At 41.1% G+C, this 19,912-nt stretch overlaps 1 protein-coding gene across 2 annotated transcripts in view; it reads right to left on the bottom strand.

Moving 5' to 3' along the window:
• The window catches only part of LOC124285481 (cGMP-dependent protein kinase 1-like), a 128,145-nt gene that overhangs the window by 41,792 nt on the left and 66,441 nt on the right, over nt 1-19,912 (bottom strand). For both annotated transcript variants that reach the window (XR_006900827.1, XM_046721725.1), the window contains one exon: nt 2,759-2,925. Coding sequence is in view for 1 of the 2 variants with exons in the window: in XM_046721725.1 (XP_046577681.1) it covers nt 2,759-2,925 (167 nt within the window). In the remaining variant the exon portion in view is untranslated. The remainder of the gene's footprint in view (nt 1-2,758; nt 2,926-19,912) is intronic.

Below are 19,912 nucleotides of genomic sequence, written 5' to 3'. Positions count from 1 at the left end.
TTCCTTGTGATCGCGTGACTAATCCCAACCAGATCTGCATACCAGATCACGCAGATTTCCCGTGCCTTTGATCGGCAAGGTCTTAACCGGGCACTAAAGAACTGTTTATTATCTCCTGGCTGAAGCGCCAACAACCTGACAAGAAACATTCAAAGCGTTGTGAAGTCCTAGATTCCATAAGTTCCTCTTGAGAATGAGAGTTCTTCATTTGTTCATCTACGAAACCAGTATTCGGTGCAGAAATATAGGAAAGTGGCGACAAATGAGTACAGAATTATCAATCAAAACCTTCGAACTGATTGAACGTGGCTGCAACAGAGTACTTCATCCCTAGCTTTTCAAATGCAAAGAGAGCTTCTACCCTTCAATACAGACATGCGGATTTGATGAAATATTCTAAAATAGATGCTACGGATGAAATGCTGTAGGTGTATATGATTTGAATATATTTTAACTGACAAGTATCGAAATTAATTGCCATCTTGGATCATAACGCATATTGCAAGAAATGAGACTTTAGGAAGACACCGTCAAACAGTTGGGCGCTTAGAAAACATTTACACGATACAAAATTTACATCGTACACATGGTTCATATTCTTAGTCTTAATTATCAACATGGTTTGTGAAGCACTGCTGCGAGACGCCGCTAATTCGGAATTACTTGACGGATATGAAAACCCGCTTTGCCACATTAAGTCCAGCCGACACACTCAAGGGGTGTAAATTCACTTTGCACAACAATTCAGGTTCTAAGCAAAAGACGATATTAATAGTAAACGGGCGCCTGAAAGCCTTTGAAATGCGTAAATGTTTGAACAGTGACGTAAGAACGGTTTTAAAATGTGGCAGCAATTTGTAAAGAAGATGTATTCCTAAGTTTTATGGGATGGTCTGCTTGATTAACACAGGTGGAAAATGAGGGAAATGTTTTTGCTTGTCATCAACATTTAGTACGTCAAAAGAGTCTTCATCGTTTGAGCCCCTCTTGCATGTGCATGTTCCATTTTTATTTCCTTCTACCTGTAGAGCTTATATTAAGTTGTAATCTTCTTCCAATTGCTTTCGAGAATCACCGTAAATTGGAAAAGGAAATGGATGTTCAACGAGCGCAAAGAAAAATCCAAAATGATCAACGTCCTCCGATGACCTGGGGTGCTCATGCCAAGATGCCAAATGTACTTAATGTACTCGACATAGTGTCGACATGTTTATCTATCTTTGTATTTAACTTACAAAATGATAAATCATGTGATTATTTCACAACTGATATTTGCATGGGATAACTAACATATCTACCTAGCATTGTTTTGCCTATGATTATAAACACCGTAATATTTACAGTTAGGTTGTTCAAATTCCTTGCCGTATTTGAAATGAATACAAACACATGGGTTCTCCACCGTGAACACATACATTGTACTTCCACCCATCCGTATCCACAATTGATGAATCACCTCCAATTAACCTGGTGTAGCATGTACTTGAAAGATGCTCACTTGTTACAATAATATGCTAGAGGCATTAAGGAACCACTTGGAGGTTGGCTGAGAACCAATTGGTGTAATGTGATGGTCTAGCACCAAGGTCCATCAGTCTGACCACGATGGCTATTGGCGTCAGCAGGGAGCAAAAGGTTATGGTTGTTTTGTGTTAGGGTTCCTTAATACAGGGAATGTTAACTGGCTTTCCAGGTATGTCGGGAGGTCGTTATCATACACAGGGGCAATTGGGAAGTGATTATACGGCTGAGATGGGCACGATAGAACAGTATCGTGCTGGGCGAGGGGCGTGCAGCTCTACGACTTGGAGAAATGCTTCATCATGATTCGTACGGTGTGTTCATTGAACACAGGTCTCACTGTGATGGAATGCAATGTGGTTTTGACAGTGTGGATTATCAACCTAGTTTCAAAAGTTTCTGATTTCAATCTCAAGCCCCAAACTTCCACAAACAGATCACCACTCTAATGTAAACATGTAACTGTTGCCGCAGCTATGGCTGCTTTATGTATTAGACATATTTTAAAGATATCGGTAAGCGCTCTTGCATTACATCCGGGATACATTTCAGTGCACCAGTACAACCTGTTACACAATGTCAGGATGTAAGACGTAAATTCACTTGTGGTAACGTCACGCCGAAGGTCCGGTTTCGATTCCCCACATGGGCACACTGTGTGAAGCCCATTCCTGGTGTGATGTTGCTGAAATAATGCTAAATGCTGAGTAAAATCCAACTCACTCACTTGTGGTAAGGTTATAAGTAGGTGAGATGAGGTGAAATTGGGTTTAACGTCGTGCTCGAGAATATTTCGCTCATATGACCACGTGCATGCGTGTGTATTTGTATGTGCGGCTGCTCGTACTAGCCCAGACTTAAGCTGGTTTTCTAGTGCTAGCCCACTGAGATAACATGCCGCAGTGAAGCATGAATACCCCACTCAGACACATTATACTGACTCCGAGCCGACCAGTCCTTGTTGTACCCATTAATGCCGAGCGCCAGGCAGGGACCAACAAGTACCATATTTTAAAGTCTTTTGGTATGACTCGGTCGGGGATCGAACCCGCGACCTTCCGCTCTCCGGGCGGACGCTCTAACCACTACACCACGGAGGCGGTAAGGTTATAAGTAACTACTAGAATAATGAACAATAGTCAGGTCTTAGCTACAAAACTTACATATTAGAGTTATGAACGCTACATTAAAATACATGCACAATTGATGAGATCCTTGTTGTGCAGACATGGCCTACCTTCCATGACATATACGAGATTGCCCATGTCGCCCTCCTTGATAATAGTGCTGTCTTTGGAGTATTCCACTGGATACATGCAGTCCACGATCTCCCGGATCTGGGACATCTCCAGATTCTTCATGAAATCATTGTCCAGGATAGCCTGCTTTATCAACTCCCGAGAACTGAAAACAGATAAGACCGTTGGTAAACAGAATGAAACGGAACAGTACTGACCCTACGACATACACATACAGCTATCATATCCCAACATACGTCTACCGATAAGAAACATCAGTTCTTATATTTGTTTATGCTACATCCGATAGTGAAGTCGTGAAGTTGTAGATCATGTGTGAACGTGATTTTCTGCACTAATATTAACTAACTCAAGGCTGAAATTGTCCTCTGCATTCTACATCATTAAACGTCACTATCGTACCTCGTCACTATTCCTTTAACAAAGGGTTCATCTTGACCCAAAGGTTACTGATATGAATACCATTAGACATTGTCTCTTACATTCGGTCATCGGTAAACGTCACGATTCTGTCCACGGCGTTCTTCCTTTAACAGACAGGGTTCATCTTGACCCAAAGGTTACTGATATGAATACTATTAGACATTGTCTCTTACATTCGGTCATCCGTAGACGTCACTATTCTGTCCACGGCGTTCTTCCTTTAATAGAGGGTTCATCTTGACCCAAAGGTTACTGATATGAATACCATTAGACATTGTCTCTTACATTCGGTCATCGGTAAACGTCACTATTCTGTCCACGGCGTTCTTCCTTTAACAGAGGGTTCATCTTGACCCAAAGGTTACTGATATGAATACCATTAGACATTGTCTCTTACATTCGGTCATCGGTAAACGTCACTATTCTGTCCACGGCGTTCTTCCTTTAACAGAGGGTTCATCTTGACCCAAAGGTTACTGATATGGATACCATTAGACATTGTCTCTTACATTCGGTCATCGGTAAACGTCACGATTCTGTCCACGGCGTTCGTCTTTTGACAGAGGGTTCATCTTGACCCAAAGGTTACTGATATGGATACCGTCAGGAATCAACCATTTCCTATTTGAGGATAGCGACGGGGTTATAGTTAAAGGCCGGGTATGTTTTGTTCAAACCATTCATGAGGGGCGATGGGGTAGCCTAGTGGTTAAAGCGTTGGCTCGTCACGCCGAAGACCCGGGTTCGAATCCCCACATGGGTACAATGTGTGAAGCCCATTTCTGGTGTCCCCCGCCGTGATGTTGCTGGAATATTGCTAAAAGCGGCGTAAAACCAAACTCATTCAGTCAGTCAGTCAGTCAAACCATTCATGACCTGTTCGACCCGTGAAAATCCAGGTTAGAATTGGTCTTCAGTACCCCATGCTTATCGTAAGAGGCGACTAACAGCATCGGGTGGTCAGGATCGCTGACTTGGTTGACACATGTCATCGTATCCCAATTGCGTAGATCGATGCTCATGCTTTTGATCACTGGATTGTCTGGTCTGGTCTCGACTCATTTATTTACAGACCATATAATTAAAATATTGCTGAGTGCGGCGTAAAACTAAACTCACTCACTAACTCACATGTGAACGTTTTTCATAATAACATACATTTATATTTCTCAGAGAGAAATGTTGTTTAAAATGTCTTTGTGGCATCAGAGGTATCCTCCTACCGGGACCTGCTATCAGAAAAATACACACCTGCTGTCCTCAATAAACAACAGGCGGCGCACTCGTTCCTGAAAGTCATGTTCATCAGCTGAGGGCTAAGTTAGAATTACTTTCTATTTTCATTTGGATTAATATATATGTGTTCCTTATCGTGGGCGGATGTTGTTTCTCCTTCGATAAGCATTTGTAATCCTTTCAACCAATAAATACCCCTGTTCACCAAGCTACAGTAAATCAAAACTTGTGCCAGTCTGTAGATTACATTGGAACTACACTTTGATAATGCACCAAAGAGGCAAGCGCGACCTTGAAACCACGTGCCAGACTCCGTGTAAGCAAGTGTTACGTCTTCTCCAAATGATAAATAAGCTCCTCCGAACCATTCCAAACTGGGTAATTAGTGTCACTGCCTATCTGCAGTATTGCCTACAACTAAGAACCTACATAGAAATAACTGCTCCTTTGTGCCGTGGTGATGAGATACCTTTATGTAGGACAGTTACTTTGAATAATGAATCAATCCTGGGTATACCAGACATTCTGTGGAAGGTAATCATATAAACAGTTGTTTGAACGTATTTAAAACGGTATTATGTACTTCTAAGAAGAAAATGTAAAATTCAACGCCAGATAATTATCTGGGCAGAATTTTGTTGTTTGTTGTTTTACGTAATGCTTATGGATAATGCAGCTGTATCAGTGCGGTCTGTATATAATCGAGGCTGAACCAGACTCCAGTGGCATCATAAGCATTGATCTAAGCAGTTGTGATACGATTACCTCAACCCACCAAATAGATGAATCTGACCATCCCCGTTAAAGGAAACAGAATGTTGTAAAGCACAACATTTAAATCCAAAGGACCCGTAACGATCCGGGTTAGAATTGGTCTTCAGCAACCCATGCTTGTCGTAAGAGGCTACTAACGGGATCTGGTGGTCAGGCTCGCTGGCTTGGTTGACACGTGTCATCGTATTCCAATTGCGTAGATCGATGCTCATGCTGTTGATCACTGGATTGTCAGGCTTAGCCTCGGAAATTTTCACACCGCCACCATATCGCTGGACTATTGCTGAGTGCGGCGTGAAACAACAAACCAGCCAACTAAACCGATGTATCTACACGACATTATTGACGAAAATATCCATCTACGCAAACGCGTGTGCGCAATGTTGCTTTTGCATACAACCTGCGATACGATACATCACGATACTAAAATTTTAGCCAAGACGATATATCGCCAAAGTATTGTGCACTGAAGCTGCGATACGATACGAATCCCGATATATGGGTGGCGATACGATACGTATCACGATACTAAAATCTTTAATTTTACACCAACTATAAAACATCTTAAGATCAAAACAAAACCATATAAAAATATTTCGTCAAATTCCGCCAGCGTTTTTCACTGTTCATTCGGAAACGAGATAATGAAGTTTATGCACGGACTTTGTCAATGTTAACACAGTGACACAGTTCTTTGCGCAAGAATGTCCGAGAAAACGTTTACTTATGAAGGGAAAATAAATAAGCATATATTTTAATCAGTAAACAAAAAGTAAGTCTGTTTCACTAGACAGATATCGCGATTCGGCAATATTCAAAGACTTTTGCCTTATATTAAGAGTTAACATATACCTAGAACGACCCGATTATTATCTAAATATACAAACATCATAAGTGCCCACACGCCTCGCGTAAAATTGCTTTTCTCACATATTAAACAATACAATAGAAAAAGAAACTTTCACAAAGCTGATTTCGACGATATTTTGGTCTTTTTTGGTAAATGCGTTGATATTAAATCCGCCCCCGTAGAGAAATCCTTTCGCAAAAATACTTTGATTAAAAGTTGGAAGGGGTCGACAACGAACCTAATACAATCGTTCCCCCAAAAAATATAAAATACATTTCATTATGAAAGATTGAAGAAAAGATGGACTTGGGAACACGTCTCAGAATCAATGTTCTGAACGGTACATACAGTTCACAAAGTGGAGGGTGCTGAAACATCATCCGGATTTATTTATGAAACGCATCACGCTTGGACCAGATGACAAGGAATGAAAGCTTTCAATTAACCTTGACTGCACCTCCCATCGCGGTCAAATGCTAACCGATTTATCCAATCGAAGGCACCTGGCTGACAATCAACCTGCGTTAGAAAACGAACGTCTCCAAGTGACAGACCGTGATTAAATGCTCTGCTAATGGTCTTTCCTTGTTGGATCTGGCTTAGAGACCCACGTAAGGTTTCAGCTGTATAACGAATATTCAGATTGGGTAGATTCAGATTTTCCTTTATTTTGCTTATTGATGATTTCTGCTTGTACAATCCTTGACAGCTTTATTCATATCATATGCGTTGGAACTGTCATTCAGTGAATCGGCTGTTTGGACCAAAGACGACTTTCATGATTGTTTTTCAGATGTGTATGCTATCATTAACCACCAGAGGTTTTTCGGGTGCTTTAGAGCAAGTAAATTCGTTGTCTTGGGCAGTATTTATCATTACATCCTATGTGCCCACAGGTGATTACCACGGCCAACAACGACTACCAGTAAGGTTCGAAAATTTACTTAAATTACTTTACGAAAATTTTTAACTTCAAAGGTATCGTATCCCAGTTGTGTAGATTGATGCCCATGCTGTTGATCATTGGATTGTCTGGTCTAGACTCGATTATTTACAGAGCGCCGCCATATAGCTTGAATATTGTTGAGTGCGGCGTAAAACTAAACTCACTCACTCACTTCAAACTTTGTTATTATAGTTCTGATTTGTAAAGTGTGCAAACAATCTCATTCACCTTTTAATGAACAGCCAGCAAGGCTTTGCTATATCGTATGAGTCAGCCAAGTTGGTTCGGACCTCGAACATAGAAGCCAGCAAGCTCTTGCCGACAATCGCCTCCAGGCTGCCGCATCACACACAAAGCGTATACGTTGGTAAGAGCATGATTTACACCCGCGGGTCAATGTGAAATTAGGGCCAATCCCATACGCTGCTACGGTTTAAGGATATACTGTGTGGGGTACGGTACGCCTCTCCATGGAAGGTTGCCAAGCGGTACACCAATCCCTACACAGTATTTGTCACGTTCATTACTCCCACTGACTAGACGACTAACCATGACATATTTGATTCAAGCTTACTGAAGATTATGTCTTGTACATACAGACACAGTGGCAGGTTCACACGTGCCATATGTCATTTTCCAATCACATGCACAATGTTTGTGAATGTTTGTCATCGATACATACGGTCACTAAACGATAATCGTATCGTGGCACAATGCATCGCGATGCATGGACGCAGGGATGAATGGTTACAATCCAAAACATTAACTGTTCTTCAAAACTACACTTAAACGTGTCTTTTAGGTAATAATTATCATTTTAAATAACAACTTCGCGTATATATAAATGATAATAACAAACTATCCATTTAGGAGAAGGGAGCAAGTCTATAGACAAGCCATATAGAAAAGTCGCTGTACTTGCCAATATTTAAAGATGCATCAGGATTAGTGTTGGGAATTGGTTGAAATCTCACAATTGATGATTGCTTCATTACCAACGAACAATCATCGAAAAAACTTGGCTAGCATCATTTTTCAGATTTTCCTATCCAGGTTGTTATTGCAGATAGGTATAAGATGATGCAACTTGCTACTTTAAAGTAATGACTAATATATCATGACCATAAACTTCCTGGAGTCTTCAAGAAATATTCAGTCATGACTTTTCAGTTAGTGAAGTGAGTTTTCTAAGAATTAAACAAGTTTGCAGGCCCCGACAACTTCGAAGATATGTTCCATCGTCAAGTGTTTCAAAGACTAAAACAGCAGTTCCAAAATCGTTTGTGTTCGATTATGAGAAAATGTGATCGATTGCTTGGTCGTTTGGTCACTGCGACCAATCTTCGATTATTTCAATTAATCGGACCACCACTAATCAGGACACACCAATCAATAGCCATGCTGCCACGCTGTACTGAAATGCTGAGTCCATGGATGTATAGTAATTCAAGCCTTCGAAGAGACAAGTCTAGATAAGCGCACAGTACACAAGGAACTCATTTAAACTATTATTTTTTTACCTTAGAGACCTGTGCAAGTCTAACCAAACAATTCCGAGCTGCAATCACAGATATATAAGAATGATTGCAGCTTCGAGTCCGAGCAGCTGTATTGTTTTCAAACAATGGAATCATATATTTAATGAGTGGCAATAAACAACATCTTCCCCGTGGAGTGTTTCATTCGACTGCGGCTGGCAACAGACGAAGTAAGTTATAAGATATGTTGCCCAGCCAATGGAATATTTGGTAGCAAGAGAGATATCCCATCCCGCGAGGATGTGTACATTACTATCTGATGATCCCAGCATAATGCAGCTGTTGTTGGGGAGTTACTACCAGAAATGTGAGAAAATATTTTCAGGGAAAACACTGAATGTGACTCAGCTTCTTATATTATGGTAATGATGACAAGCTTACCTCAGACATTTATAATGAATTCGTGTGGCTTTCTACCGGGTGGTAGGTTTGATTTCTGACCATCAACTCTGAGCAATACTTGATTGTATATTCGCGACATGACACGACCATCAGGATATGTGAGTGAGTGAGTGAGTGAGTTTAGTTTTACGCCGCTTTTAGCAATATTCCAGCAATATCACGGCGGGGGACACCAGGCATGGGATTCACACATTGTACCCATGTGGGGAATCGAACCTGGGTCTTCGGCGTGACGAGCGAACGCTTTAACCACTAGGCTACTCCACCAACCCAATCAGGGTATGTGAAGGATGGCAGTGTGTTGGTCTGTCATGTAAATGGTTTGAGGTCGTTTCCCCACTGTTTTCACCGCCTCCGTGGTGTAGTGGTTAGAGCATCCGCCCGGAGAGCGGAAGGTCGCGGGTTCGATCCCCGACCGCGTCATACCAAAAGACTTTAAAATATGGTACTTGTTGGTCCCTGCCTGGCGCTCGGCATTAATGGGTACAAGAAGGACTGGTCGGCTCGGAGTCAGTATAATATGTCTGAGTGGGGTATTCATGCTTCACTGCGGCATGGTATCTCAGTGGGCTAGCACTATAAAACCAGCTTCAGTCTGGGCTAGTACAAGCAGTCGCATATACACATACACACGCATGCACGTCGTCATATGAGCGAAATAGTCTCAAGCACGACGTTAAACCCAATTTCACTTCACTTCACTTAATGATTCACATCACAGGAGCTGGGAGCAGGTTTGGGAACCAACAAGCAAACACTTTAAATACCAAACTGTGTGAGTGGTGCGTGATATCGGTGGAGCAGGACACCCATTTTTACCTCACCTCGACTCCCCACTGTTTACATTACAATGTTAGGAACTAACGGTTTCCCAGCTGGTTCTGCAATAGGAACTAGGCAAGGTTCGACATTTCCAGAATATAAGGCAACAGAGTCGGTTTAACGACTCTAAACATTTTATAGGCATGAGTTTAGAAGACCACAAAGAAATACCATCGAGTACTCTGAAAGACTCACACCAGAGCACACTGCACTGAACCCTATAAGCAACTTGTCTTCCAAAGGGCGGTGGGGTAGGCTAATGGGTAAAGCGGTTTGCTCGTCACGCCGAAAACCCGGGTTCGATTCCCCACATGGGTACAATGTGTGAAGCCCATTGCTGGTGTCCCCGCCGTGATGTTGCTGGAATATTGCTAAAAGAAGCATAAAACCAAACACACTGACTTGTCTTCAACAAGAGGTTTCAATGGCCCTACGTCGCCCATGATCCGTCTTAAATATCACAAATCCCATAGCCTTACCTTTAACAAAATGATCATATTGTATAAGCTGTTCCATTCGAACGAAATGACCTATATGTCAGTAAGAAGCCAATCTGCTGTCTAAATTATGATTTAAAAGATGCACATGTGAAGCCTTACTGACTGGGCCTCAAAGTATACACAGGTCCATCTTTCTGTGTGTCGTAATCCGGAAACATTTCCTGTCAAATTCAGGTAGAGTATATGTATCTGTAGCAGATCTACCTGAAACTACACTCCTTCTTATAGCGATGAATAAATACAGTTTGTCTATATATGAGAAACTAGTCTAACATCCTTTCCGTATCGCCGGGGATCTACGAAGCCATGCTATCGCTAAAATCCATAAAAAATGACATGCACGCAAATCTATATCTCTATTTATTTTTCATCTAACATATGAAAATAGAATTGAGCACATTGTGACACAAATGATTTCTTTGAAACGTTAGTACGTGGTAACTATGGCAACTTTACAGGCTACGTGCAAAATCAGCAGTAATGTCTCATCGCCAAGAAGAAAGTCTTTGTAACTAAAAAACACTGTCCACGTACAAGTAGGCATCGACGACAAATAACAATCTGGTTTTCTGAGAAACTAACGCTTTTTCATTGCATTAATAGCAATTACAGGTCTAAGTCATTGCGGCAGCGACAGTGAGAATACCTGATGTTTACCATTTTGTGATATGCCTTGACAACTTAATACATGCTCCTGGCGCCCGCTCACATAGTGGTGCGGCTGTATGTGAAGCTATGCTCACGTTCCAGAATACACGTTACTTCAAACAAAACGATTGCGATACATGGCATCTCCACAAATATCTGAATGACTAATTATGATGTTTAACATTGTTATTCAACCTGACATTAACCTTCGTACAAAATGTATTTATTCAAACAGCAAACACTTCAAAGAAAGTTGGCTATGAGTTTCTGTCTACAATTCTCGAAAACAACGTTCAGGATTAAAAGAAAACGTTCTTTCAACTAGAAGCTCGGGGTGTTTTTGCACGTGTTATCAGTAGTATCGATCATTATGATATATATACTATCCTAAGTTCTGCATACATTCTGCTATAAATGTTTACACAAGCAGCTGAAGTCTGAGACTCCTCGTATTTGATGACATCATCATACGGGTAAACAAAACGGAGTATATATATTAAAAGCTTTAAAATGGAATTTTGCAAAGAGAACAAAACATTTACACAATGTGTCTGACCTTGCGACTATCACTTAGGATTTATTATATCTGCGGGTTCATTTGTTGAGTTTGGAGGGAACAAAACTCTCCATGCGATTCGAACAAACAAACTTTCTGTTGTGAATGACACCTGTACCGAAAATATTTGCATTTCAACTTCCCTGTGAACTGAAACCGCAATAATAAAAATATTTCTTCACTTAAAAGCATAGTGTGAGAAAAACGAACAAATGCCCAAAGCATCATAAAACGGACCGACACGGTTAATCTCCAGGATGGGCACGTATGCCTCATTCTTTAGGTGTGTTCTAACATAACGTATGCAATGCAGAGTACCATTCAACACATAACACAAATGCTAATGAACGCTCTTCCCATGACGTCTGGGGATGGCAAACGACGGTACCAAAGCAGAAACACGTTGTCATGCCGTGTAGGAAATAGGTTTGTCCTGAAGCTTCCATCATCATCAGCAGCAGTGGTTTCATCATGTCGTATTATGAGACAGAAAATCTCTGAGATGACGCTGTGACCTTTGTTTATTTTCGTTGTTCATCTTCTGTCATAGGGTCAATCTGACAGCCCTTCATACTAAACTGGCCTCTTTTTAAAGTCATTTCGCTGAATTCACAATCAACTCATATATGTATTTCACAATATTGATTTTCACAATGTGTTCTCCTCGACACATACTTTTAATGGATCTACTTATGTTCCAAACCTTGTATCTATACGAAGCTTTACGGTAAACGATCACCATCCACCAATAACGTAGAAGGTAGCGGAAATATGTCTGCCATGCGTGGCACAAGTATGCAAGTTACTGTCAAAACGAATTCATAAAGCCGCCGTACACTGACGGATTGCTGAGGTGACGCGTATACAAAATGTAGAATAAACAGTACACCCCGTGCGCGGTCAACGTGCATATTACAACCAGCATACCAAGCCATAAATATTGATCTGAATATTTACTGTACCCGATAACTGACCTTGACTGCTTTGTTCTTAAAGAGATTTGGTGCGACCTTGACACAATGCCTACACGTAGAATACGACGAGGGAAATATGATATACACCACGAACTGTATCGTACTCGTGTGACATTACTGCTTTATTACACCTGTATAGTGATTGATCACGATGGTGCGTACTTGAAAACATCAAAGGACGCAACCAGCTAAGCTCAATAAGCTTTATATGAAACCTTAAAGACAATCTGGTATTGCTGGATGAATATGCGCCAGAAATCTTCTATTAAGTGGGTGAGCATGTTGCCACGAATACGTGCTGCTTCTATAGTTAATAGGATTCGAATCTTTCTAGAACAATTGAGCTATTACTTATAGTGTTTACTCCGACATGTGCATAATTCTAAATATATGTGAAAAAATAAACAGTCATAGTCTGAAATAATCAAACTTCGTTCAAGACGTCGTTCCGTCAGCAGGCGTACCTTCAAGGAGAGATCGTTAACGCTGCACACGTAAAGGTTACATAACAGACGTGATCCTGATTAACTGTATTGCTCCAATACGACAGCATACACGTGGTCAAGGCTTTCACTAAGGTGGTAACCACCTAAGACTTGTATCACTTAGGGCTTTCCTCCCTTATTAAGCTTACACACCGTAATCTAACAGGAATACTATCAAAAGCGTCGTTAAACCTAACTCACCCACTAACATAAACACAGAAAAATCATTCTGGAGTAAACAGATTCAGCTGATCGTAGATAAAAGCGACAAAACACTTTCCACTTTCATTAGATATGTCTACAAGCAGAGTCGATTGTATGATTCCTACTGTATCACTGTCCTGTGTATGAAGCACTATCAAATAGTCATGAGACCAGGTGAAAACAGTGAGCGTATCCTGCACATCGGTAGCACCAGTCATAAACGCATGCAAAAGATAGCCAATTGTTCACCGATACAAACACGAAAATGCATAGAACAAATTAAAACGGAATTGGATCGGTCATTATTTTTGTCACTGATGCGTCAAATTTGTAAAATGTCCTCTGTATAAAACGTTTTGAAAATTATACCGAAGCCTTAAATATTGTAACCTTGCTCGAACAAAGTCGGAGCTAGAGTCATGTGACACTTTGAAATCTTGATGTAAACGGAATGCAGCAAACGGAATCTTAAAATTGAAGTGAAATGCAAAACACCAAAAGTTGGAGCTGTTGGAATACTGCTGGTATAAAGTTTACTGTTGAAGTCCTACCTCTTGTGATAGAACTTTGTGGAATGATTTTTAGTCACTCTGAATCTTTGTGCATAAAGCTAAATATGAAACACACAAAGGTGTAACACTGGTCTACTTTATTTAAGTTCAGTGAGTAAAATAGGTGGACAAAACAATTCCGAAACAATTCACGTCCTTAATGGTTTTGCTTTGCATACGTCGACACCATGTTCACCCAACCCGTTGTTTTTCCATCTCCTCTTCTGTACTACCAGCCAAATCTGCAATCTCTGGTGTTTCCACTTGGTACAGTATTAATGCGTCAGCATGCGATGAACACCCGATAACAGGCATGTCACCTATTCCATATCGATACCTCACTGTCAGTAAACCACTTACAGCAAAGTAATGCATGATATATAAGTTACCTGTACACGACAGGTGAAGCTTTAAAGGCTTTGCAATCTCGGTAATGTTTTTCCATCCTTATCATAAGTGTGCGATGACTGCCAGCTAATATCGACGTGAATTGTAGCATTATGTGAAGTGAGCACCTCAGACGTTGAGAACTCATGAGTGATTGATGTTTACTTTGTTTCTTGTGACGTGTAGTTCGGTTGACGAAAGTGATGAGGTTGCAGAGATCGATTGTGATAATACTCTCCCTTCGTAGAAACGGCTACAGAGAGCTTTGACGGTTACATTAATGTTCGTAGAAAAAAATAATCTGGAGACAAACAAAACTTCGGTCACAAAAAATATAACCTGTAATGAAGTTCTAAATTTATCAGTGAATAATCCGTTGTACATCAGCAATTTTGATTCGCAGAATTTACAAAAAAAACCCAAACAAACCCGAACGCTTCGAAGGCACCTATGGCCACATAATTTCTCTCTCGTGCCGACAGTGATACTGTTGCAATATTCCAGGTATATGGCGGCGATAAATAACCGAGTTTGGACCGGACAATCCAGTGATCGGCAAGAAGAGCCTGACCACCCGATCACGTTAGGGGCCTTTTCCAACAAGCATGGGTTGCTGAAGACCAATTTAAATCCGGCTCTTCACGGGTTATGTACATTCAATAAAGTGACAAATTGGCGTAATCGAGTCCGTCACTAACACATACATACAGTCCTTTAAATTCGACTTTACGATATGTATTCCTGTCAAATTAAAGCAACTTTATTAAATTTGCTGTAAAGGATCAAACAGGCTTATTGACTACACGAGGTATTATTACAACTGTATATGTACCATATGTCTGTGCCCTCCAGTCATACGAAGCATCGAAATGTCTCCAGGTTGTTATTTCAAAGACATGAGGGCGGTGGGGTAGCCTAGTGGTTAAAGCGTTGGCTCGTCACGCCGAAGACCCGGGTTCGAATCCCCACATGGGCACAATGTGTGAAGCCCATTTCTGGTGTCCCCGCCGTGATGTTGCTGGAATATTGCTAAAAGCGGCGTAAAACCAAACTCAGTCAGTCAGTCAGTCAGTCAGTCAAAGACATGATCAGATGACGGTAATGGATTTTTTGTCAGCATGCCAAGACATTAAGCATTAAACAAAGCTTTAGTTAAAACCTTCCACAATCCGATCGAGTAAATTACCACCCTGAACTTTAACTCTTTCCACAAATGCGATTCCCGAAAGTATAACATTCACAAATCCAACCCCTCTAAGTCCTGCTCCACAGTGTCGGTTGTTCAATGAACTTGTAATGAGCAAATAAATCTTTACAATGCTGGCTTATTTGTTGATAAAATGAGGACGTTGGGTTTAAGATTGAAATGGGAGTCGATATTGACACGATTTACGACTCGGTAAATGAAGGACGTGGGGTGATAGTGAGTGAAACGAACTAGCTGTACGAGGGTCATTTACCTTCATCCACGCTGGATGCTGAGCTCCATTCTGTAGTACCCTAGTCTGTCTCACAGTCCCTGAACCACACTATTTTCCCTACCGCCTAACCCTTCCTGTTGTGCGGTAGGGTAGCCTAGTGGTTAAAGCATTCGCTCGTCACGCCGAAGGCCCGGGTTCGATTCCCCACATGGGTACAATGTGTGAAGCTGATTTCTGGTGTCACTCGCCGTGATATTCTTGGAATATTCCGTAAAACCATACTCACCCACTCACTAGCCCTTCCTGCAATGCTAAAGCCCTAAATAAAGTAAGTTTAGATTTCCTCAGGTTTCTCCATCTCACTGGGGCTCCTTTTCAAATTAAATGGGATTATTTGTTTCTATCGAACTTATATTTTAAATATATATTCAGAGACCTAGTGGTACCTTGGCCTAGGGATTGCCTACGGCAGTGATATGAGCAATTATGATCAGTTCTAGATATACCCGACTTACAGGTTCACTTCAGCCCCAACATAAATAGGAATATAGCTCAGGAGATGCGGCTACGCCCTTCCGCAAACATCCCAGTCTATCTCCTCATCGTTGGAAGAAATATTATTTATGTCTGGCAGTGACTTCTTTGTACATCAGATGCTCATGTCACATTTGAGGAGAGAAAACGCAAGACTAATGCGTCATCAAAAGTACAAAAGGTTTCAGATACGTTGATAACGCTCTGCAGCAACGGGTGTAATTACTCATTGTCAAAACAACCAAAAACAAACCCCACGTTATACCGAAAGAAATCTTCAACCAATCGCTGCCTCTCCAAGTGAAATCGTCCTGATTCAGAAAAGTGCTCTGCGAGTCAAGATTAGGGATCAATGGTTTTGTACTTGAGTACAGACAGATTGTGTTACCTGATTTCCCTGTTTCTGTGAAAAAACTATAATTTAATATACCCCAGATGCATTAGTCACAGGGGAATTTAAAAAACAATACCTAATACATATGATTACATCACAACTTAATGTTCTTCTGGAACCAAGAAATACCACGAAAACATAAGCGTCAAAACTGTTTAAACTCATTCTATATATAATCCTAAGAAACTGCTGCCCAAAGTTAAGAAAGGGTTATATTTGCGCATTCACATTCCAGTGACAGACACGTGTCAACTCACATATTAGCTACGTTAACCCATTTGGTAAAGCCTACAATTCCTGTCTTTTGCCAGGTTCCGCTCCAAATCCAAGTAATCAGCTACTTTCTTGAGTGTAATGAATCCGCCATTAAGACCCTTCTTAAAGTGTTCTCATAACGGGCCATCACGGGCGAGGTGTTAACTCCGTATCTATGCCACTACCCCCCAGCGCCACATGTCCTCCACCCCTTCTCCGACCCCTGGAGCGTTGTGAGCAGATGCTCAACTGACCAGAGTAAACACTATCAAAGGTTTTGCCTGGCTGTCAATCATGTCCTGCTATATACCCATGTTTGTTATTGTAGAGATATCCACACTATCGTATTGCAGTCAAGGTCAGGGGGTAATGAGATACAGTCCATTTCGCGTTCATATGAAATTGACCATTTCCGGAAACGCTGATTTCATTATCTATTACAGATGAACTGCAACATGTTCAAACGGCAGCAGATTACATTTGAAGTGGTCTGTTCATTAGAAACGTACAAATATTCATCACGATAGTATGTATATCTTTCTGTAAGGGTTCTTATATCTTCTATCTTTCCTAATCGCTTTGAATGACGTTCTGAAGTGTGAAATATACATACGTATATACGAAGAAAGCACAGATCCAAACAACCTGGAATGTGTATCCCTCTAAAAATAAGCTGCATCAGCGAAACGTTCCACTAAAACCACACCTCTTTGAAAGTGCCTTTACACAACAACGTCCCTAAAATGTGAAACGACTCATCTCTTGCCAGAATGTATATGTCTAAAACGTCATCGTATCTTCTTTAACGTATTTCAACTTTCAGTTGTGCATTTTAGTGTTAACCTTTGAGATCGGCCTGAGTGGAAGATATGGCAGACAACGCTTAAAACGGCGATTGTCAATTTCACAGAAGAGCTGTGGAAGGAGAATAACTTCACTGATGAGTGTGATGCTTAATGTTATGGTTGCCAGAAGCAGGACCTTCCGGCATAAGGGATTTATGGGATGCAGCCATGTAGATGGGATGAAATTGCTATATCTCACTGGTAATTACCAAGGGAAAAGTTGGGTATGACTATGTGGTGTTATGAGTGACTGACCGACTGACTGAGTTTGGTTTTACGCCGCTTTTAGCAATATTCCAGCAACATCACGGCGGGGACTTCAGAAATGGGCTTCACACATTTTACCCATGTGGGGATTCGAACCCGGGTCTTCGGCGTGACGAGCCAACGCTTTAACCACTAGGATACCCCACCGCCCCCTTTTGAGTGATAATGTCACACGTGTTCATAACGCGTTGGTTTGGAATGAGTACATACCGATATATTCTACAGGGTCAATACATACATGAATAACCAATGCTTGTCGTGCCGCTGATACCGTTATAGGTATCCTACCTGCGTGGAAACAGTTAATGTTATATGAACATGTTTTTATATCAAGTCAACAAACACTAGTATATACTAGTAAATATGAAAGTCGAATTTCACATTCTTCAGCATGAGTGAGTGAGTGAGTTTAGTTTTACGCCGCTTTTAGCAATACTCCAGCAATATCACGGGACACCAGAAATGGGCTTGACACTTTGTACCCATGGGGAATCGAACCCGAGTCTTCAGCGTGACGAGCGAACGCTTAAACCACTAGGCTAACCCATCGCTCCTCTTCAGCATGATGTCAAGAAAATAATTGAAGAGACAATTATCATTAATTTGGTTAGTCTCAATGATAATTATTTTCCAAATTTTTTTGGCAGACATAAACATGAAATTTTCACAAGAGTTTATCCTTGGTGTTAGTTTGAGGCATTTTACAGATTAAGATAAAACTGACACAGGAAGCGTTTGCCTTTCCTATCGCCTGTACTCCTGACTTTGACAAATCCTTCAGTGAGAACACAACCGGTCTCAGCCGTAGAATCCACCATGAGATAGACAAACTCAATACTACTGACGCTAGCGTCTTGTACTTTTTCTCAAACTAGATCAACAGGGGAGTAAAAACACAAGCTAGCACCTGACTGCGTGTGTCTAATTAAACTGTGGTATGATTCCACTCCGCCTCCATGTCTGCGGCCGTGCACGGCGTTGCTGATGAACGACATTGCAGCACCACTAGTCCAGGTAATGATCAGTTTAATCCCAATTTATTGTTCGGGTTAAGCTTCTACGATATAGCTGTTATGTGTGTTGGTGATGCAGGTCAAGATGATATGTTACATGGGTTGGAGACTCATCGGCATCACTAATCTTAAATGGCGATGAAGAAAAATCACCCCTTGGGATGCCGGATTAGCGTAAGTCCACAGCAGCCTATGCTAGTTGTAGGAGGCAATCAAATGGATCGATGGGTCTGCTTGGTGACAAGGTCCAAAGCATGTGATCGTATCTCGACAGCATGGTCACAATATTAATCACTGGATTGTCTGGTCAAGACGAGATTATTTATCGACAGCCACCATATAGCAGGAAAGTTACTGATATGGGAATAAATAAATACACACACACACACACACACACACATACAAGAATGTTATCGTGCTCGCATTTAAGAACGTATCCAGACTAGCAACAGACCATTATTCTATCCGTGTGTGCATTGGCGCGTGAAAGAAATATCTCTTAGTATAACGGGTACCCGGTGTCATGAAAGCTGCTATCCAAACTACAAAGCTCGCCACATAATACAGGTACTTTTGTACGTGTATGGTTGTCTTGTTCAAGCATGTAAGGGATCTCGCTTTCCAGGGCGTTAGAGGCTTCGTTAATAAAAAATAGTCCGTTTCCAATATATCATTGGTAAAGTCGTATCACATATGAATACAATGTATATGAATAACCATGACTTCCGCCAAGATGGATAACGTGCAGACACAACTGCAGAACAAACGTGTATGACTCTCTTGCCGACACCAAGACAATACCTCCTCGATCAATACCGGCTTTCATACCTTTTAATGAACTATGCTTATTTTCGTGATGTATATCAATACCTATCAATCATAAATGCACACTGACTGACACAGGGGAATAATGGTTATTGATTTCTCTCCAACCAAATGCAGCCAGTGTATATCTTATACATATCAGCCATTTATTGTTAGTGTATATAGACAAAGCGTAATTAGACCATTGGTCCAGATAATGGCAGTCATAGACAAATGCCAATACCGATGTAATCAACGTCCTCCGGGTTCCTGGTAATGAAGCGTCGGCATACCAATATTATA

The sequence above is a fragment of the Haliotis rubra genome, unplaced genomic scaffold (assembly GCF_003918875.1).
Source record: "Haliotis rubra isolate DU_JTF1 unplaced genomic scaffold, ASM391887v1 Scf360, whole genome shotgun sequence".
NCBI classification, from domain to species: domain Eukaryota; kingdom Metazoa; phylum Mollusca; class Gastropoda; order Lepetellida; family Haliotidae; genus Haliotis; species Haliotis rubra.
Note: the sequence above shows the minus strand (reverse complement) of the source record. Positions and strands in the feature narration are given on the sequence as shown.